At 36.7% G+C, this 22663-nt stretch overlaps 2 protein-coding genes across 6 annotated transcripts; both read left to right on the top strand.

The window, feature by feature from the left end:
* The first annotated feature begins 2388 nt into the window (after nucleotides 1-2388).
* On the top strand, nucleotides 2389-22586 carry LOC106133264 (clavesin-2). 3 transcript variants are annotated; one of them, XR_009657324.1, is made up of 8 exons: nucleotides 4769-4882; nucleotides 7054-7189; nucleotides 10815-10968; nucleotides 11812-11970; nucleotides 12290-12383; nucleotides 13057-13273; nucleotides 21566-21674; nucleotides 22510-22586. XR_009657324.1 is itself a non-coding variant. In XM_013332931.2 (7 exons), exons 2-7 carry the CDS (start codon nucleotides 7060-7062, stop codon nucleotides 18571-18573), a joined length of 906 nt encoding a protein of 301 aa, XP_013188385.1. In that variant the 5' UTR covers nucleotides 2389-2486; nucleotides 7054-7059; the 3' UTR covers nucleotides 18574-18604. The 3 variants fall into 3 exon arrangements, 2 of the variants coding, with proteins under 2 accessions (XP_013188385.1, XP_060806601.1); XM_013332931.2 differs by lacking the exons at nucleotides 4769-4882; nucleotides 21566-21674; nucleotides 22510-22586 and adding exons at nucleotides 2389-2486; nucleotides 18422-18604; XM_060950618.1 differs by lacking the exons at nucleotides 21566-21674; nucleotides 22510-22586 and adding an exon at nucleotides 18422-18604 and having other exon boundaries at nucleotides 4770-4882.
* On the top strand, nucleotides 13836-17062 carry LOC106139399 (uncharacterized). 3 transcript variants are annotated; one of them, XM_060950620.1, is made up of 4 exons: nucleotides 13836-14631; nucleotides 14736-15224; nucleotides 15387-15558; nucleotides 15669-17062. In XM_060950620.1, the coding sequence occupies exons 2-4, from the start codon at nucleotides 15013-15015 to the stop codon at nucleotides 15930-15932; spliced, it is 648 nt and encodes a 215-aa protein (XP_060806603.1). In that variant the 5' UTR covers nucleotides 13836-14631; nucleotides 14736-15012; the 3' UTR covers nucleotides 15933-17062. The 3 variants fall into 3 exon arrangements, with proteins under 3 accessions (XP_060806603.1, XP_013196288.2, XP_060806602.1); XM_013340834.2 differs by having other exon boundaries at nucleotides 13836-14913; nucleotides 14988-15224; XM_060950619.1 differs by having other exon boundaries at nucleotides 13836-15224.
* Nucleotides 22587-22663: the final 77 nt, after the last annotated feature.

The raw sequence follows: 22663 nt of genomic DNA, 5'->3' as shown, positions 1-22663 counted from the left end.
CAGCACGAGGGAGAGTTTGTTAGCGACACATTAAATTTAACATAGCGCACACTCGTAAAACATTGTCATATTGTAGCACACTCATTAAGTATTGTATTGTATAGAACAAAGGAAGCGAGATCAAACAATACCCCCACTACGACGGTCAATTGCATTAGATAGTACACTAGAAAGCGAATGAGCACTTTAGAAGCATATTTTGGATATTGTTATTATTATTTATGAAACCTTATTGATAAACGATAACGCAGACCGTCATAGATAAGTGATAACGCTATTTTTATAAAAGTCAAGGACACAAGGTCAATAATTGGATTATGTTTTTTGATGTCAACAAATGTAAGTAAATTTCTCGAAAAGTATATTGTTTATAGAAACGAAAGTATTGTAATAAGAAAGTATGATATATGTATTTTTGTATAACTTAGAATTTATTAGAATCTTATATTGTATATTCGAGAAATATTTAAAAGTTGACAAGAAATTTTGATGAAAGCATAGGTTGAAGACAAACTTTTGTTAAAATCTCTTTGAGAAAGAAATTGTCATATGTGAAAATTATTTTATATGATGAGAATTTTTGTTACTTTATTTGGAAAATGGAAATTGTTATGTTTTATTCATGTAAAATTGAGAAAAGTAAATAAATATCACCTAAGCGAAGCTATGCACAACACCAGAAATCGTCACGAAATTTGAGGTTCGCGTTAAGGTATTACTCCGACTTACAATAGTAAAATCGGCGGCAGAGGGCGTCGTAGTGCAATTGTTCCAGTTTAAAGTGAAAAATCAAGAAAAAGAAGACCTCAAGAAAGAAAAAGTCCTCAAGGAAGAAAAAGTCTGCAAGAAAGAAAAAGTCTTCAAGAAATTAAGTCGGAATAATACCTCTTAGTGTAATAGTTTAATAGTGTTAGGAAATTAGTATAAGGTGTTGTGCGTGGTTAGTGGACGGACAAATTGTGTGTATTGTTTTCGTTTTTTAATTCTTCAATTAGTTTAGTGGTTTCTAATAAGACTTGAACATAGTGAGTAGGTATTCCAATTAGTGATAGTGCTATTGGATTTCAGTGACTGAACCATTAAACCGTGAGTAATTCAGACTTTATTAAGTGACATAGACTTTGGTTAGAGAGAGAGACTCAATATTTAGTGATCATATAGTGAATAGACACTCAGTGAGTAAGGTCAATGACCCCACGTATAGTAGTTTTATTAACAATCAAGTGAAATTAGACATAGGCTTTTGGAAGAGGTTGATGACCCCATTTCTACACAACCTACCATCCGAGGATTCTTTGTTGGCCTCACTGCCGCGTCCGCAGCCGTTGACGTCATATACCAGCGGGGGGGGGGCGGACTTCTACTGGAGCGGAATTCGGGACTCCCTATAAGTGAAGGGGAGGCTAGGGGAGGCAGGTACCTAGTCAGGGTTATACTGTCACCTCGACCCGCAACAATTCTATTAGCCTATCCCTTAGTCGCCTTTAACAAAATCCAAAGGAACGAGATGGAGTGGTTCTATTCTATTTTTTATTAGTGCCGCTGCACGGCCCCAATAAAGTTTTCCATGTTTATTTAATAATTCTGATAGACTTTTACAATCTGCGAAGAATAATATCAATTGGCACCTGGAATATTCATCTGGAGTTATATACGACGGCGTCTGTGGCGCAGTTGTAGTACGCTTGTCTGTGACCACGGAGGTACCGGGTTCGAATCCCGGCCAGCAGGGCATGATAAGAAAAGAACTTTTTCTGATTGGCCTGGGTCTTGGATGTTTATCTATATAAGAATTTATTATAAAATATAGTATCGTTGAGTTAGTATCTCGTAACACAAGTCTCGAACTTACTTCGAGGCCAACTCAATCAGTGTAATTTGTCCCGTATATAGGTATTTATTTGTTATGTGGAGAGGATGAATGAAAGCAGGTTGACTAAGCAGATATACAAGGCGAGTGTTGAGGGAAAGGTCGGAGTGGGAAGACCTAGACGAACGTATCTTGATCAAATTAAGGACGTCCGGGTAAAGGGTCAGGTCAAAAGTACCCGAAACCGCCGAGCTTGCATGAAGAGAGTTGTGAATTTGGATGAAGCGAAGGAAGTATGCAGAGATCGTGGCAAGTGGAAAGATGTAGTCTCTGCCTACCGCTCCGGGAAAAAGGCGTGATTTTATATATGCACGCATGAACGTTATAGGTATAGTTTTAAATCCACAGGATGGAGATAGTGCGGTGTTATTCTATAATGCCGTGAACCACACGGCAAATCAAGACGATACAAACAAAAATATGTCACAAATTAATAATTCGACGATATAATTGCTGATTACCATACAATTAAAGGTTATTGTGAATCCTTTATTTCTTTTCCTCCAAGTGTAGGTTTAGTCAGTGCAGTTTTGTGTTCGTGTGAGGTGGTCGTGTAATGGCGAATTAGTGAATAAGTGTGTATTTATTAAACGCGGATCGCAATAAATTCAAGAAGGTAATCATACATACATATAGTCACACCTATATCCCTTGCGGGGTAGACAGAGCCAACAGTGTTGAAAAGACTGATGATAGGCCACGTTCAGCTTTTTGGCTTGATGATAGAATTGAGATTCAAATAGTGAGAGGTTGCTAGCTCATCGCCTTAAAATTTACAGGCGTATCCCTTAGTCGCCTTTTACGACATCCATGGCAACGAGATGGAGTGGTCCTAATCTTTTTTTTATTGGTGCCGGAAAGTAATCGTATTCTGTTGTATTTTTGTTATTCTGACACCGATTGAGTTATCTGCCCTTTAGTTAGTGCCGTGTGGCTCCCGGCACTAATATAAAAAAGAATAGGACCATTTCTTTCCCATGTACGAGTATGTCGTGAAAGCGATAAGGGATAGGCTTATAAACTTAAGATACTTTTATGCAATGAAATAAATTAAATATATACGGGACAAATTATACACTGATTGAGTTAGCCTCGAAATAAGTTCGAGACTTGTGTTACGAGATACTAACTCAACGATACTATATTTTATAATATAATAAATACTTATATAGTTAAACATCCAAGGCCCAGGCCAATCCGAGAAAGTTCGTTTCTCATCATGCCCTGGCCGGGATTTGAACCCGGGACCCCCGGTGTCACAGACAAGCGCACTACCACTGCGCCACAGAGGCCGTCAGCTAATGAGCTTGCTACCTGCCATTATCTGAAACTCAATTCTATTATTAAGTCTAACAGCTGAACGTGGTGGCTCTGTCTACCCCGCAATATATAGACGTGATTATAGGAAAGAATGAATTGGGTTATCTTTAGGTATTGAAATAAAATTAAGGGGTTAAGCTAGTAATAATTCAACAATCTTATTAAGACTTACAATTTAAATTACTTGCATTTGTAAAATTTAATCCCAACAGAAACATCTTGTAATAACGAACTCTTGTAACTCAGTTTGGTTAAAATATAAGTGTCTACAGAATTCATTATGACATCAATTATTTCATTATGCGCTTTTTTCATAAATTAATTGTATTTGACAATTACAGTATGTATAATTATTAAAAAAATACAAGAATAATTATAAAAGAGACTGTGAACATTAATTATTTCAGTTTATATTCAACTTATGTCAGTCAATTCAAATACAAATTTAATAATTGTATTCATTATTATGGGACATTTCAAACATCACATATTAATTGTCATATATTTTTGGTTTCACAACATTGGTTGAAGGTAAATGAATTACTTAAAACTAAGTTTACTGCCGCTTTCAAAGCGTCAGTGCAGAAGAAGCGATAACAAACTGCACTGCAGCATTTTCTTCTATAACGTCAACATCACAATTGTCCTTTTAAAATTAAGAAATTTTGATTTTTTTTAACTAACAACTTAGTTCCCAGACATAAGCGCAATTTGGCCGAGTTTTTTCAAAACTGGTTTTGCTCTTCATAAATTAGATTAGTGCACATTGCTCTAGTAAACGTTCGAGTTGACTCACCTATTTGGGTGGTCTTGTGCGTCTAAATATTCAATTTGTTGATTTTATGGTGGACACATTTTACTTTAATGTTAAAATTTTTTGACATTAAAGAAAGGAATCGTAAAGCTTGTAATGTCAAAGGATTATCTGTGCCGTGTGGTTTCCAAAACTTTAATAGAGTAGGACCAATCCATCACTTTCCTTATATCGTAAAAGGCAATAAAGGGAATATATTCATCTTTTACCATAATCATACCAAATAGATTGTGGAGGTCAGACGGGAGTCACTTCGTTTATAAATCCGGCTTACCCAATCCAGGATCATGTTTAAACAGCACATTCAGTGCTTTTCTCCAGATGGGTTAAGATGTAACCTGGATTAACTAGGACAAAGAAGATAATAATGTCTTCATTGTCCAGTTTCTTCGTTCGTAACATAGCAACAAATCTATACTTCTATACTAATATTATAAAACTGAAGAGTTTGTTTGTTTGAACGCGCTAATCTCAGGAACTACTCGTTCTATTTGAACGCGCGTTGAATAGACCATTTATCGAGGAAGGCTTTAGGCTATATAACATCACGCTGCAGCTATAAGGAGCAAAGAAATAATGGAAAATTTGATAAAAAATGAGGAAAATTATTCATCCTTGAGGGCTTCAAGGATGCCCAAAATAACTATTTCACGTGGACGAAATCGCGGGCACAGCTAGTAAATAAATAAATGAACTCGCCTAATATGAATATAACCGTGTGCGTTTATCCTTATAACTGACGCTAACTGTTTACTAAGACCGGTTAAACGGCTCATTATTTACTTCAGTTGCGGCAAGCGGTGACGTTTTTTAGTTTACGTTTACATGTGTAACAGACATACACACAGCATAACTTGAACACATACAATTTGACCGTGGTGAGTTTCCTATACATTTTTTTCATTGCTTTTATTGGGTTGAAAAAAAATAATAATAATTAAACATTTTAATCTTAATCATAACGTTTAATCTAATTCTTGTTTATTTTCTGAATAAAAAAATATAGATAGATTTCTTATGATTTATTTTCAGTTTTAAAAGCGAAAGTGCACTTAACAAGAAACCTCAAAAACTACTTAGCCAATCAAGATGAAATTTGGCATGAAGGTAGATTGTATGTAGGAGACCTTAACTAGGAAAGGATGTTGAAAAATTCCCACAAAAACGCGAGATATCATAATTTTTCGTTTCACGTAGGCGAATCCAAAATACATACATACATGCATAAAATCACGCCTCTTTCCCGGAGGGGTAGGCAGAGACTACCTCTTTCCACTTGCCACGATCTCTGCATATTTCCTTCGCTTCATCCACATTCATAACTCTCTTCATGCAAGCTTTTAATCAAATATATTTCGAATCCAAAATCTTTTAATATATTTGTAGACAAACCAGCCGGCAGAAGCTAGTTCTTCGTTACTCACAAAGCGTGTAGTTTTACCGCGCATGCGTGACACAAATGTAAAGTATGCTAGTTATGTGCGCATGAGCAAATACCACGCATCGCTTCAAATCCCATGGACCAACGAATAAAGCCAATTCAAGATCTCTTATTCAAGATCCATACAAATTACGTACGGTACAAAGTAATTTAAAAACTACTGCGCCTGCGCAGCGCGGGTTAGGAACATACGAGTATTTTAAAGGTTTTTACGCGTACCGACTCCCTTCTGAACTCCGCAACCTTTGCTGGGAAACCTAATCCACAGAGATAGAGAGAAATGTGCCGTGTGGTTCCCGGCATCAATACAAAAAAGAATACGACCCCTCCATCTCTTTCACATGGACGTCGTAAAAGGCGACTAAGGGATAGGCGTACAAACTTGGGATTCTTTTTTAGGCGATGGGCTAGCAACCTGTCACTATTTGAATCTCAATTCTATCATTAAGCCAAATAGCTGAACGTGGCCATTCAGTCCTTTCAAGACTGTTGGCTCTGTCTACCCCGCAAGGGATATAGTCGTGACTGTATGTATGTATGTAAGTATAGAGAGAGATACAAATATATTTTAATACATAATAATCACGTCTATATCCCTTGCAGAGTAGACAAGTGCCAACAGTCTTGAAAAGACTGACAGGCCACGTTAAGCTATAGAATTGAAATCCACACAGTGATCGGTCACTAACCTGACGCCTATTAGTATAATCAGAAGATCATAAGCCTATCCCTTAGTTGCCTTTTACGACACAAAGAGAAGGAGTGATCCTTTTCTTTTTTCTATTGGTGCCGGGAACCACACTGTGTTGAATTACTGTCTCATTCCATCAAAATCGGTCCGTTATTTTTTTTTTACTAATTCGTCACAAGGTTTGGTTTCTATAGCAAGAGTTGCAAGTAGCAACATAATCGTATGTCTGAAGACAGACTTATACATAAATATTAATGTGTTTACAATTTTTGACGAGGTCAAGGAAATGTAAGGTCATGTAATGTCAATAACTTCTTGCTCGTAACATGCATTGGGCATTTTAACTGAACCGGATTTTTGGGAAGTACCTGTTAAATAAAGATCTAATCTAATCTCATAAAAAATATTCTATAAGAAAACCAAGTATGTTATAAAAAAAACCGACCTAATAAAAACAGAATACAACAGAATTGAATGCCATCTTTTTTAACGTGGTTAAAGCGTAAAAAAGTACTAAAATTAATCAGTTAGTAAACTAGCCGTGTGGTTGCCGGCACTTTAGAATAGGACCACTCCATAGCATGTTACCGTCATCCTAGCGTCAGTTAGTAATCAAACTAATGGACTTAACTTATTAACATTTAAATACATCCAGTCACATATACATATATCCCCTGCGGGGTAGTCAGAGCCACCGGTCCCAAAAAAGACTGAAAGTCCACATTCCGCTGTATGGCTTTATGATAATGAAATGGGTCAGATCAAATGGTGACAGGTTGCTAGGCCATTGCCTACAAGAGGAATTCCAAGTTCATAAACTTATCCCTTTTACGACATCCATGGGAATGAGATGGAGTGATCCCGATCTCTTTTCTTTCGGTATCTTACTAGACTTTCTGATTATCCATTTGTTCTAGGTGAAAATGCCGAGAATAGAACAAATAGCGATCGAGAAGGAGTATGAGAAGAACCAGGACATATGCCGGGAAGACATCGCCAAGCTGAGAGACTGGCTGAAGACGCAGCCGCACCTCCCGGGGGATAGGCTTACAGGTGAGAATGATTTGGACAATCTATACTAATATTATAAAGCTGATGACTTTGTTTGTTTGTTTGAACGCGTTACAGGTGAGAATGATTTGGACAATCTATGTATACTTATATTATAGAGCTGATGAGTTTGTTTGTTTGAACGCGCTTATCTCTACTACTAGGAACTACTGGTTTGAATTGAAAAATTCTTTTTGTGTTGAATAGACCATTTATCGAGGAAGGATTTAGGCTGTATAACATCACGCTTGAACTTTTAGGAGCGAAGAAATAATGGAAAATGTAAAAAAAAACGGGGAAAATTATTCACCCTTGAGGGTTTCAATGATGCCCAAAATAACTATTCCACGCGGACGAAGTCGCGGGCACAGCTAGTCTTTATTTATAACTAGGTGACTCGACACAATTCTTTTTTAAAAACTAGTGGACCCGACAAAATTCATTCTTGTAGTATTTTTATTTTGTAGTAGTTTATTTTTTTGTTTATTCTGTCAAAAAGTTTTGTAATGAAGCAGTTTTTTGTTCTTACCCTTTTTAAAAAAATCTGCTTAACAGTACTGTCAACCTGGCGACAGGGAGTGATTTTTATACAAAAGCAATAAAGCTCAAATTGACTTTACGTTAGAAAACGTTTGTATGGGAAAAAGAAAAGGGCTGTTTTTAGGGTTTTTCGGGAAATTATTTGAATTTTTCACGCCATAAAAATGTGTAAGTATGTAAGCGCATAACTCAACAACGCCTAGACCAACATAACAAAACATAAAATCACGCCTCTTTCCCGGAGGGGTAGGCAGAGACTACCTCTTTCCACTTGCCACGATCTCTGCATATTTCCTTCGCTTCATTCACATTCATAACTCTCTTCATGCAAGCTCGGCGGTATTCAGCGGTTCAGATACTTTTGACCTGACCCTTTAATTGATCATGATACGCCTAGACCAATTTGTTTGTCCAATTCAATTCGTGTCCAAAATTTTTTATCAATTTTTCTTAGAAGTTTGAGGACCATCCTCGATTTGGATATGACTATTATGTATGTATGTAGGTATGTAGTGTTAACCAACCGAAACGCACTTTGCTTGTTTTTGTTTTGTGTGACTTTTCCTTCACTCAGAATTCCAAGAACATCAACAATTTGAACAGGGTCCATAGTCCACAGCTTCACGCTAATGTCAATAAAACCTGGTGTAAGTGCTATTAAGTCTGTACGTCTTTAATTTCTTAAAATTATTCTCAAAATGAATAACATTTTGTGACTGTCACAAAAAGACTACATATTATGACTTATTGTTATACGACCTTGTATAGGCTGCAATATCTACAAATTATTATGAAAAAACTAATATAACATGCTTTTATAAGAGATAATAAATGTGAATGTCGTACAAGGTGATAAGAGGAGAATTGTTTTGAGTACTCCTGCCAATATGTTCAGATATCATTTTTAAAGCAATAAGAAAGTTTTCTAAAAAAGAAATGTGTTTTAAACAGAATCGGACAACTTAATTTCGTTCCCACGGATGTAGTAAAAGACGACTAAGGGAAAGGCTTATAAACTGGGGATTCATCCTTTAGGCGACGAACTAGCAACCTGTCACTATTTCAATCTCACGTTTTATTATTGGGTCAAACAGCTGAACGTGGCCAATCAGTCTTTTCAAGACTGTTGGCTCTGTCTACCTCGCAAGGCATATACATATTGACGTGATTATATGTATGTATGTTCTTCAGATTTTGACGTTATTATTTTAAATGCATACCTAGTTCACTCAAAGCAGGTTAGTAAACGTGAACGCTCTAATTTGCATAATTGTGTAAAGTTAGTATTGTTGGACCAGTTAGCGAACCAAATAGTTACATGAAATATGCTACACCAAACGTTGCACCAAACGTTTAACGGAAATAAACTTTAGGCCGAAAAGTGTAAGAATTTTTTAACTACTGAAAATATCGTTCGCGAACTGTTTTGTCCAGTGAATATTATATTGATTTCTCTGTCTACCCTGCAAAGGATATAGACATGATTATATGATTGGATATATTTTCTCTCTTTCTCTGCGGTTATTCTCAAATAAGAAAGAGTGAGATGGATGGACATTGCCATGTCCTGACACGTTGACAAAAGAGTGGGTGTTCATTCAGTCTAAAAATAGTTCAAAGATGAATAAAATTATAAAAATGATGACAGCAAATTGACCCTCACACCAGATTACAATAACCATCTTTTCTTCTCGTGATTAAGTCTATTATCGGCCGGACAGCAAAGGCAATTACTGGCTATTATACCAAAGGACAGACCATTACATGCTTCGCACATTATTGCAATGGCAGACATAGACCAGGCTAGATCTCGCGAGTGAAGTACCTTTAGTGAAAGAAAAAGTAAATCCCTCGGATTTAAATTGTTTGTAGGATGTCGATTGGTGGATGGATATGTCCCGTGAATGTATATAATTGGGGAACCAAATAGCGTGGCCAAATGGACATTTTTTTTAATACTTATGTAAATTCTGATCTGTGATCATCATGCAGTATTCAGCTGTTTCAATTTAATCCTATAAAGTTGGTCGAAAATTAAAAACTTTTATTAACAGAGAGGTAAATAAGCTGTATCTAGCTAGAACTATGTCTACGAACGCAACCTTCGGGCCTACAAATTATAATTGTCTTTGATTTCATTTTACTATAAGTAGATTACGGAAAATATTAATTTTTACCATAATTTATAAAACATAATTGTTATCTGCATAGTGACAGGTTTAAATGGTTGGTTATTAAGAAGTAATGACATGTGTTTACTTTCTGTACCTTCTTTTTCATGTGTTCAGGTGACATTTTCATCTTCGAAATATTATTTAACAGAATAGAATCCCACTTTTATTATTAAGCGATATGAAGTAGCCTATAGTAATGAATAAAAATGTTGAATTTGAATTTTCCGTCCATGAGTCGTTACAAGTTCCTTAAAACTTCAAGTTACTGTCATCCCTTCTCTACACTTCATACGATGTAGTAAAGTCCCCTCTATTTACCCTGTCTTTCGGATTTTGTTCCTGTTTGAAATGTTGGAATGAGGGTTTTCTGAGGAAGGTATATCTATAAACGCTATCCGTGCGAATCTGGAGCGGGTCACTAGGTTATACATACATCGTAAATTGACGTCCGATGAAAATGTATCAGTGTAGTTTGTTCCGCCGCTGCTTCTCCACATGCGCTTTGGAAGCGGTAGTAGTTATAATTAGATTTAAGTGATGTGACGACAATAAATGATACCTTGTATCCAATTTTGAAAATAAATCTATTCTATTCTATTCAAACATACACATAGTCAAGTTTAAATTCTTTGCGGGATAAACAGAGCCAACAGTCCTGAAGAGACTGACAGGCCACTTTCAGCTGTTTGGCTTTATGACAGAATTGAGATAGTGACAGGCCATCGCCTATAAGAAGAATCTCAAGTTTATAAGCCTATCCCTTAGTTGCCTCTTCCAACACCCACGAGAAATGAGTTCAAGTGGTCCTATTTTTTTTTTGTGTACAATATATACCATTTATAGGACTATGCTTTTTATAGTGCCGCTAGCTTATGTATATACTAATTACACGTAGAAATTTTTACCTGTTCCAGACCTAGATTTGCTGATCACGTTCCACTGCTGCGAGAGGAGCCAGGCTGTCTCCAGGCAAGTCCTGGACTTACACTTCACGCTGAAGACTCTCTTCACGGGCTTCTTCAAGGACAGGAGTTTTGACAGTCGGATACAGTACTGCTTGGATAAAATGTAAGAATTGGTATGAGCAGGTAACTCTGCAGGGCATTGCAACCATGATGTAGATAGATAGATAATTCATTTATTTGATTTGCTACACACAATTTAGACAGTACATATAAAACAGAACATATAATCACGTCTGCGGGGTAGACCGAGCCAACAGACATCATAAAGCGAAGGGCCACGTTCAGCTGTTTGGCTTAATGATAGAATTGAGATTCAAATAGTGACAGATTGCTAGTCCATCGCTTAAGAGGAATCCGAACATACATTTATCATTACCTCTTTCCCAGGAATCTGACAGATTTTAAGATACATCTTATACCATTCATTGGATACTTCTTTGGCTTCATTCAATTTCATCATAGTCTTCATGTACGCTCTTACTCTTTGATACTCATTACCTAAACATTTAATTTAACATTTGAGCAAGGTTATTTCGCCTTGGTCTTCCCCTTTCAAAGTTCGGAAGGTGCTCGATTAAAATGCGTATGGCACAAAAGACACAGGTTCGAATCCCACTCTGTCCATGTACCAATGACTATTGTCGAAGTTATGCATATTAATTTGAATACTAACCTATGATCTTACGGTGAGGGAAAACATCGTGAGACAACCTGCACATTCAGGCAACTGGATGTGTAACCATGATCGATCCAATACGGGTTAGGTTACCCTGCAAAGGTTGCGGAGGTCAGACGGGAGTCGCTTCGTGTAAGAACCTGACTCACCCAATCTAGGATCCATGGTCAAAGGCTTACTCCGGGCTCCTCTCCAGAGTGGTGAGGTTGCAACCGGGACTAAAGCAAGGAAGAAGAAGAATATAATGCACTCGTTCTTGTTCCGTTCCAGATTGTTCGCTCCCCTAGCGTGGCCGACCAAAGAAGGCTACAGAGTGGTCTACCTTCGCGTGCTGGATCCAGACCCTCGCTGCTTCCTGTTCAATGACTGCGTCAGGACTTTCATGATGATGTTCGACCTCTGGCAGTACGAGGAGGGGACCTGGCCTGGGTAAAGATTTTAAAATAAATAAATATATACGGGACAAATTACACAAATTGAGTTAGCCTCGAAGTAAGTTCAACTCAACGATACTATATTTTATAATAAATACCTACTTACCTATATAGATAAACATCCAAGACCCAGGCCAATCAGAGAAAGTTCGTTTCTCATCATGCCCTGGCCGGGATTCGAACCCGGCACCTCCGGTGTCACAGACAAGCGCACTACCGCTGCGCCACAGAGGCTTTAAGTTGGACATAGCGGTCAAAAGGTAGAGAAGATTAAGTATTTATTAAATACCTTTATCAATGTGATGATGTTGCAGGTTTGTCATCATGATCGACATGGACCAGACTGTGATCGGGCACATCACCAAGCTAGAGATTATGTCCATTCGACAAGTGCTTTATTTCTTACAGGTCAGTTTATTTTATCTTAAGTTTTCACAAACGTTGATAAAGAATTCCTCTCTAAATAAAGAATAATAATAAAATTAGTAAGATGGCTCAAATGGAATGTCAACGTTTGTTAGAAGACCCGACCCGATCATATTTTTGGTAAGATGACGAACAAGACACATTATTGCTTGCTACTGAATAATTGAAAATATTCGATCGCCCATCGCTGTAAACCTCCGAAAATAATCGAATTTCTAAATGGATTTCGTAAGTCACTAGTTAAGTTGCTGAAGTCGTGGGAATAACTAATAATTTTCACAGCCTGTTTTTTTATACATTATGGTCACGTCTAAATCCCTTGCGGGGTAGACAGAGCCATCAGTCTTGAAAAGACTGAATGGCCACGGTCAGCTATTTGGCTTAATGATAGAATTGAGATTCAAATAGTGACAGGTTGCTAGCCCATCGCCTGAAAAAGAATCCCAAGTTTGTAAACCTATCCCTTAGTCACCTTTTACGACATCCATGGGAAAGGGATGGAGTGATTCCTATTTTTTTTTTGTATTGTCGCCGGGAACAACACGGCACATATTGATTGATATGATTTCTTATATTTTGGTTTACCGCTTAGATGCTTTGTATCCACATCACCAACAAGTTCTTATTCACGCTAAACTCCCACTAATGTTTACAGAACTGCATGTTGGTAAAACTGAAAAGCGTCCACTTCTTAAACGCGCCGTCGTTCATGGACAAGCTGATGATGATGCTGAGGCCGTTCCTCAACAAAACCCTGATGGATTTGATCCACATCCACCAGATCGGCTCCGACACGCTGGAGAAGTTCGTGCCAAAGAAAATACTGCCTAAAGAAGACGGCGGGGAGTATAAAACTCGTTCGGAAATCAGAGGTAGGGTAGGTGGTTACATGATACGTACATACATACATATGGTCACGTCTATATCCCATGTGGGGTAGACAGAGCCAACAGTCTGGAAAAGACTGAATGGCCACGTTCAGCTATTTGGCTTAATGATAGAATTGAGATTCGAAAAGCGACAGGTTGCTAGCCTATCCCTTAGTCGCCTTTTACGACATCCATGCGAAAGAAATGGAGTGGTTCTATTCTTTTTTGCACCAATGCCTGGAACCACATGGCACATAATCTTGAGTATTTTTCATGATCGTTTAGTATTATCAATACCTCACAAGTGTACGTGAGATATTAATTATCAACAAGCTGGACTCTTACCTGTAAGTACAGAATTAAAAATAATGCCAGAAGTGCTTTAACTCACTTAAAAAAATCTTAACGTAATTTCAACTTACCCTGAGCGTAGTATCAGGTTACGACATCATCAATTTATCCTTCTGTGAAAAGATGTAAGAGAGATCAAAATATTCTTCAAAATTATCACCAATATTACCATTGCATTCTAATTGTAGACCTATATTCTAGTCTAGGAATCGTAGCTGAATAGTTTTCCAATGTCCTAGAGCAACAGCATATAAATACATATCAACACGTCTATATCCCTTGCGGGGTAGACAGAGCGAACAGTCTTGAAAAGACTGGAAGGAAACGTTCAGCTGTTTGGCTTACTGATAGAATAGGGAAGATGCAAATATGATATTTATGAAAATTTTACGTATAAAATGTTAAAAAAATATAAAAGAAGAACTTCTTCAACGTTTTTATTTTAAATTATGTTGATTTTTAGCAATTATTACGAATTAAAATTACGTTAAACGAAACGCATTTCAAAACACCAATCAGCGTTCAGTGACGTCACTCGTGCTGTGTCAACTTTTAGAAGTTAACTTTGCGATTAATAGGCAGTAGTGCTTTATTTACGTATTATTTACGTTTTTAATAAAAATGGAAGTTAGATTTAATAAAACAGACTCCAAAAATTTACCAAAAAAAAATTTTTTGTCTTGAGTGCAGAGTTTTCAAGTGTAGAAATGAAAGGCACTAAATTAGTAGGTACGGTATGCATGAATGTTTTTAAACGTTGTTTGCATTTTATTCAGCAATTTCTAAACATAGCAGTTATAATTTAGCTCAACGAGAGAATCTTACGGCGATAACGCAATCGGTTATGTGCAAATTAAAAGAGATGGAGATGGATTAATTATGTACAGTGAAAAGTCGAGTTACTCCAGAGCACAAAGTACGAAAAGAAGGTTATCGTGTTACAGCTGTAATAAATAAAGCACAAAGCTTAGTTCTGTCCTGCCAATGCGAAGATTGTGCAGCTTCTGCAGGTCAAGTATTACGACATTAATGAATAATTAAACTGTTCATAAAGAAGATTATTTTAAATGCTATGAGGTATTTATTATCATGACTAAAACTTTATCATATACAGGTGGGTGCAAGCATGCTGCTGCACTATTGCTATGGTGCACAGAAGGTCTGAGCAGCCTCTAATTACGTCTGTCACATGCTATTGGAAGAAGTCGAAATTATCTATATGTGCTTCTGGAAAATCTGTCATTAAAGCCAAAGAAATGGGTCAAGTTTCAGTCAATCACAGTTTCTCTCAAGTAAGCAGCTTTTTTATTTAAAAAGATTGAAAAGAAGTTAAATGTGTGTTACAATAATAACTGCATATTTTTAGGTGGATATTTTATAAGAATTTGTAGATGCTGTCAATAAAAAAGATTGTCAGGGAAGTATTCTTCGCTACTTTCAATAAGACAAGCATTCATAAGGTGTGTTCAAGCTTGATTGGAAAGTTGGACTCTCCAGAATCATTTCTTGAAGCATTATCAAAGCAAATGACCACTGATAATATAAATATGGTATTTTCCACCACCAAACATCAAAGTGATTCACCAATGTGGTTTGAGTTGAGGTAAGTAGTAAGACTTCTAGCTTAGTTTTGTTTATTGTATTTATCACTAAAATACCATGAATAAAAAAAATATTTTGACAAAATAAACTCATTATCATACTCACATAACATAAACTTGATTGGCATATTAGCTGTATATAAGTTTATTTTTCTATTTTACAGGTACGGCAGAATTACTGGCTCAACTCTTTATGAAGCCGCTCACTGTAGAACTATAAATGGTTCCCTTCTGAACGCAATTATGGGAGAACATTCAAAATTTACTTCCATTGCGATGAGTAGAGGGAAAATACTAGAAAAAAAAGTTCTCAAAGTAGTAAGCAAGAAAGAAAAGGTAATTTCGGTGGTTTTTGTTTGTTTGAATATTATGAATAAAAGAAATTTGTAATGTTTGGTTCAAGGCTTTTGTAGTACATAATTCATATTTTTGTTTCTGCAATTCAGATTGAAATTGAAGAAGCTGGACTACTTCTTAATGCCGAGTATCCTATTTTTGGAGCAACACCTGACGGGCTTACTGAAAATTATACAATAGAAGTCAAATATCCTTCAACCGAAGCTGCCATACTTTCCTATGTGAAATACAATAAAATAACACCAAAATGTTGTGTGCCGTATGATAACAGCATTGTATCTGTAATGAATATTGCAAAGAAATTCTGGATAGATGCTGTATTTCCGAAATTAAAAGATATATATAATATATAAGCACATTTTTTTGTTTTTCAAATATTTCATAAATTTATTAAATAAAACTATGCTTCGAAAATATTGTTTTTTATTCAATTTTAATTAAAGGTGATTAACAAGTGCACAACAAATGATTATACTATAGTCTATTTGGGGTATGAGAAAATGATCTACACAGGCATTTAGAAACTTTGTTAAAGTAGATGGACACATAGGCACAAAACATGAATCAACACGACTTTTTATCCGAATTTTTTCGGTATTATGTCTTGTAATCACTTGATGTGGATGGATATTCCATTTTAAATTATTACAAAAAACTTAGTGGAAAGTCGAAAAAATTTGCAATTTATGATAATCAACCAGTGTTTCCACTATAAAAATTTTCTTTCCCCATGCCTCAATTCCGATTTCCCCTTTTCAGAACTTTTTTCCCCTCAAAAATTATTTTGCTGTAGTTTTGGCACTTTTGTTGTAACTAAAAGTTTAATTTTTAAATATATTTTTTATAAATATATACGGGACAAATTACACTGATTGAGTTAGCCTCGAAGTAAGTTCGAGACTGTGTTACGAGATACTAACTCAACGATACTTTGTATATTTTATAATAAATACTTATATAGATAAACATCCAAGACCCAAACCAATCAGAAAAAGTTCTTTTCTCATCATGCCCTGACCGGGATTCGAACCCGGGACCTCTGGTGTCACAGACAGGCGTACTACCGCTGCGCCAAAGAGGCCGTCGATATAATTTTATATATAATAAAAATTAATATACTACTCTGTCAAGAAAGTAGCGGGAAAAGATCAATAATACACAAACTGTTTGTTATTCATCCAAATTTATTTTATCACCTTCAAAATATGCTCCTTTAGAAACGATACACTTACGCCAACGAATAATCCAATCATCAAAACATTTTTTAAACGCTGTTTCCGGAATTGAGGTCAGTTCTCGCCGCGAATTCTCTTTTATGTCTTCTACCGATTGAAAACGGGTGCCACGAAGTGGTAATTTGAGTTTAGGAAAAAGAAAAAAGTCGGCTGGAGCCATATCTGGTGAATATGGTGGATGCTCGATGGTATTTGTTGAGTGTTTGGTTAAAAATTCGTTCACAATGATGGCCTTGTGCGAAGGTGCATTATCATGGTGCAAAATCCAAGAATTTTCTTTCCACAAATCTGGCCTTTTTCGTCGGATTTGCTGTCAACATGACTTTGACTTTTGAACGACTTTGGCGTGGTTTTTTCGGTTTCGGTTCAGTTGGAAGGCGCCACTCCGAAGCTTGTTGACTAGTTTGCATGTCAAACTCGTAAACCCACGTCTCGTCACCAGTAACAATGCGTTTCATGAATGTTGGGTCGGAATTGACTCGTTCTAGCATGTCCTCAGCGACTCTCATGCGATTGAGTTTTTGAAAAAAATTCAGGTCTTTTGGGACTAGCCGAGCGGCAACATGTTTCATACCCAAATTATTAGTTAAAATGGTACGGATCGACTCGTGAGATACAGAAAGTTCGGTGGCTATCTCTCTCAAAGTTGAATGAGGATTTTCAGTCACTATTTCCTTCACTTTTGCGATGTTAACTTCAGTTGCAGACGTTGATGGCCTACCAGAGCGAGGCAAATCTTCCATCACATCTCGACCGCTTTTGAACGCTTTGTACCACTCATAAGCACGAGTTTTTGATAAAGTCGATTCACCGTAAGCCTTCTGTAACATTTTCAGTGACTCCGAACACGATATTCCATTGGCAATGCAAAATTTAAGACAAACTCTTTGTTCGATGTTTTTATCCATTATGAAATTAGCAATACCCACTAGATATGATATAACTAAAAATAGCACTGTATTTAATGTAAACAACAGATGCAACTCAAACTCCGCGCCAAAATGGAAAACAGTTGTGCCAATCTAACAACAACAAAAAAAAACAAAAATTTGAATTTGGAACCATAAATAAATAATCCATTCCCGATACTTTTCTGACTGAATGTATGATTACCTAAAATTTCCCCTTTTTCTTCCCCTCTGGACCCTGATTACCCCTTAAAAGGGGAATTTCCCCTCATTGTGGAAACACTGTAATCAACGAAGGCAAGCACGACCAGTGTCAGACACGTGTGACGTCATTGGAAGTGTAGGTCCGTTTTGGCGCGAAAATTTAAACGATCAGTTTAAAGCCGCATTTTTTTACGATAAATTAGATTGTTTCAATTTTTTTAATATGTTAAGACCTATTTTACATGGAATTCTTTAAAATGAAATCAAAACTAAAATTATTGCATGTTCCCTATTGAGATTCAAATAGTGACAGGTTGCTAGCCCATCGCCTAAAAGAAGAATCCCAAGTTTATAAGCCAATCCCTTGCTCGCCTTATACGACATCCATGGGAAAGATGTGGAGTAGTCCTATTCTTTTCTCTATTTACGCCGGGAACCACACGGCAGACAAGAACAGATAATGATTATTTTTAAAAATTTTACTCTATTTTCCAGAGGAATTGACAGAACGATTGAAACAAAACCCAGAGTATTGGACCGAGGAAAATCTGAAACGAGTGGACGAAAAGAAGCGGCCAGGGAAGGCCGCCACCATCGAAGACCTGTTTGGGATCCAAGGCAGCTTCAAGAAACTAGATATTGACTGAGGGATTAAATAAATTATGATATTGTTTTTAATTGCCTTCTATTCTAATTCTAACAATGCATTGCTTTCCTATTAAGTTTTTTTATCTTCTTAAAAGGATTTTGAAAAGTGACCTAATGTCGCGTGGAGAAAAGACGCAGTGGACGTCAGATGAACGGAAAAATAACATTATACATTCAGTCAGAAAAGTATCGGGAATGGATTATTTATTTATGGTTCCAAATTCAAATTTTTGTTTTTTTTGTTGTTGTTAGATTGGCACAACTGTTTTCCATTTTGGCGCGGAGTTTGAGTTGCATCTGTTGTTTACATTAAATACAGTGCTATTTTTAGTTATATCATATCTAGTGTGTATTGCTAATTTCATAATGGATAAAAACATCGAACAAAGAGTTTGTCTTAAATTTTGCATTGCCAATGGAATATCGTGTTCGGAGTCACTGAAAATGTTACAGAAGGCTTACGGTGAATCGACTTTATCAAAAACTCGTGCTTATGAGTGGTACAAAGCGTTCAAAAGTGGTCGAGATGTGATGGAAGATTTGCCTCGCTCTGGTAGGCCATCAACGTCTGCAACTGAAGTTAACATCGCAAAAGTGAAGGAAATAGTGACTGAAAATCCTCATTCAACTTTGAGAGAGATAGCCACCGAACTTTCTGTTTCTCACGAGTCGATCCGTACCATTTTAACTAATAATTTGGGTATGAAACATGTTGCCGCTCGGCTAGTCCCAAAAGACCTGAATTTTTTTCAAAAACTCAATCGCATGAGAGTCGCTGAGGACATGCTAGAACGAGTCAATTCCGACCCAACATTCATGAAACGCATTGTTACTGGTGACGAGACGTGGGTTTACGAGTTTGACATGCAAACTAGTCAACAAGCTTCGGAGTGGCGCCTTCCAACTGAACCGAAACCGAAAAAACCACGCCAAAGTCGTTCAAAAGTCAAAGTCATGTTGACTGTTTTCTTTGACTATGGCGGTGTTGTGCACTCGGAATTCTTGCCGGAAGGTCAAACGGAAAATAAGGAATATTATTTGAGTGTTATGCGGCGTTTAAGAGAGCAAATCCGACGAAAAAGGCCAGATTTGTGGAAAGAAAATTCTTGGATTTTGCACCATAATAATGCACCTTCGCACAAGGCCATCATTGTGAACGAATTTTTAACCAAACACTCAACAAATACCATCGAGCATCCACCATATTCACCAGATATGGCTCCAGCCGACTTTTTTCTTTTTCCTAAACTCAAATTACCACTTCGTGGCACCCGTTTTCAATCGGTAGAAGACATAAAAGAGAATTCGCGGCGAGAACTGACCTCAATTCCGGAAACAGCGTTTAAAAAATGTTTTGATGATTGGATTATTCGTTGGCGTAAGTGTATCGTTTCTAAAGGAGCATATTTTGAAGGTGATAAAATAAATTTGGATGAATAACAAACAGTTTGTGTATTATTGATCTTTTCCTGCTACTTTCTTGACAGAGTAGTATATTAATTTTATTTTGTAGAAAAATCATTGAGAACCGGAGCCTCAAAGAACTGAGCGAGACGAATCAGATTAAATAAAAACATCTCTATGCTTGTACGAAGATTATTTAACAATGTTTTAGTATAACACTGATTTGCCCATAGGACAAATTTCAAAATTTCACGATCAACCAAACCCGACGATCTGTGCTATCACTAACACATTGTCACAGATTTAAACAGCCGTCAGATATGACACTAGGTATGCAGCACATTTGGAACACTATTCCGCCAAAACATTAATTTATACAAATATTAAAGGAAGTACTTACCTTGTGTAAATATGTAAAATTATCGTTATTACTCAATTCATAGCACAATTTTATCAGGAACCAAGTTGTTAGAGAATTAATAGTGAGTAAGGCAAATGTTATGATAAATTGTGTCTAGATTGTCAATCTAGACACAATTTATCATACAACATTAAATAGATTCACCAACATTGAGCATCATTTTTATACAGCATAATATCACGAAACTATTAAGTAATATTATGTATAACCTCTATGGTACAATTTCTGGTACAATTATCAGAATTTACATGTGAAAATGTTTATCATTAAAAATAAATAGTTTGCAGAATCCTATTGTGATGACAATTGTTCAATTTCCTACCGCCCGTTTACTCGTAGGTATATATAGTTGATATCTGACTGAGGATTAGTAACAGTTCATAGAAGTGTGCTAACATGAAGATAGTTGGAGTTGTTTTGGCTATTTTAGCCATAGTATTCGCCGTTGTGGTAAGAACAATTTTGCCAAATATTTTATTCTGAAATTAAAAAAAATTATTCATTATTATGGGACACTTCATATCATTTACTTAATAATTGTCATATCTTTTGATTTCACAACATTGGTTGACGTCAAATAAATTACTTAAAACAAAGTTTACTGCCGCTTCCAAAGCGTCAGTGCAGAAGGAGCGGTAACAAACTGCACTGAAGCATTTTCTTCAACAACGTCAACTTCACTACTCTGGATGTTGTGGCCGAAACTATTGTAAAAATTTCTATATTCAATGATATGCGTGAAATATGACATGGTAGTGATGACAGTTAAGGAATTAAAAGTCCTGACGCGTTTCAACAGAAAATATAAGGAGAAGAGAGAAACCACCTCTTACTTCTGTACCTGAAACATCTGAAGTCGTGTTTTAGATAAAGCTTTTTAATGTCTTACATACACACACATGGTCACGTCTATATCACTTTAGGGGTAGACAGAGCCAAAAGTCTTGAAAAAACTGAATGGCCACGTTCAGCTATTTGGCTTAATGATAAAATTGAGATTCAAGTAGTGACAGGTTGCCAGCCCATCGCCTAAAAAGAATCCCAAGTTTGTAAGCCTATCCCTAATATTTTTATGGATAAAAGTATTCGCTCTATCAATCAAGAACAGAGGCATCAAATCATTACATTACCAGTTAAATTTTCACTGTTTGTGATATGACTTTCAGAGCGGCATGCACGTGGATAACAAGCCAGCGGGCCTGCAGGAGGCTCCAGCCCCGGCCGGCTGCTTCGGAGGAGGTGGTCAACCACCGCCACCACCCCCACCACCTTCAAGTAAGCTATAATACACTAGAGTACACCAGAAAAGTACCTAGCATCCGCTCGCGAGTTTGCATTGCTCGCATTGCTCAAAGGCAAAGTCCAAGGCCGAGGTTCGTCCCAACTGGGAGCCCCTTGCGCGCTTTTGCCGAAAAGGCTGTTAGGAGGAGCGTCAAGCCCTCGCCTTAAAACGTCCCGCTGTAATAGTAAATGCCTCTCAGGCACACTATGTTCTCATAGTGAAAAAAAAAAACAGAAAAGTACCCGAAACCGCCGAGCTTGCATGAAGAGAGTTATGAATGTGGATGAAGCGAAGGAAGTATGCAGAGATCGTGGCAAGTGGAAAGAGGTACTACCCCTCCGGGAAAGAGGCGTGATTTTATGTATGTACACCAGAAAACGAAAAATCCTGTTAATTAACGTTCACGAGGTTAATTCGGGACATTCTCGCTTAGAGCATTTCTAGATAATATAATGAACCTATAAAATGTTCCAGCGGTTTGGACTAAGCGTTGATACGAGTATGTCAATCAGTGTTCACTTTTATAATTATTTGCTACCCCAAAGAACTCATGTGATATCTACATGAAGAGTTGAATGATCATCCGATCATACTGAATTTCTTAGCGTCATATCATAAAGACCAATTTCAAGCTGAACTGTTTCTTAATACCTTTCTTTTGTATAATGTTCTTTATTTAAAAACAATTTTTTATTTAAGACTTGAAAGGAAGGTTTTACTTTTTCCAAGGCTAAAATAAAACTTTGTTTTAAAATAGTAACTGCTATTGTTATTTCGTGTGAAGTATGTGAGTGTAAGTTGAGGCAATTTATGTTTTTATCATTGCAGACAGCTCCGGTTAATTCCCTGGAAGAATTTACATTTGACACCAACGGCCCGCTACTGTTTCATAAAATAAACGATCACACATTATTGTAATTGTTTTATTCAAATAAGTACTTTATGTTAGCAAGACTGATTTCAGAATCAGGAATTGAAAAAA

Source organism: Amyelois transitella, chromosome 22 (genome assembly GCF_032362555.1).
Source record: "Amyelois transitella isolate CPQ chromosome 22, ilAmyTran1.1, whole genome shotgun sequence".
NCBI lineage: Eukaryota > Metazoa > Arthropoda > Insecta > Lepidoptera > Pyralidae > Amyelois > Amyelois transitella.
Note: the sequence above shows the minus strand (reverse complement) of the source record. Positions and strands in the feature narration are given on the sequence as shown.

Bases quoted from the DNA above. Each gene is read 5' to 3' on its own strand.
- LOC106139399 (XM_060950620.1), top strand. From the start codon at position 15,013: ATGCTGTCAATAAAAAAGATTGTCAGGGAAGTATTCTTCGCTACTTTC. The intron at 15,225-15,386 runs GTAAGTAGTAAG...TCTATTTTACAG, and splicing joins CCAATGTGGTTTGAGTTGAG to GTACGGCAGAATTACTGGCT. The intron at 15,559-15,668 runs GTAATTTCGGTG...TCTGCAATTCAG, and splicing joins TAGTAAGCAAGAAAGAAAAG to ATTGAAATTGAAGAAGCTGG.
- LOC106133264 (XM_013332931.2), top strand. From the start codon at position 7,060: ATGCCGAGAATAGAACAAATAGCGATCGAGAAGGAGTATGAGAAGAAC. The intron at 10,969-11,811 runs GTAAGAATTGGT...GTTCCGTTCCAG, and splicing joins CAGTACTGCTTGGATAAAAT to ATTGTTCGCTCCCCTAGCGT. The intron at 13,274-18,421 runs GTAGGGTAGGTG...TCTATTTTCCAG, and splicing joins AACTCGTTCGGAAATCAGAG to AGGAATTGACAGAACGATTG.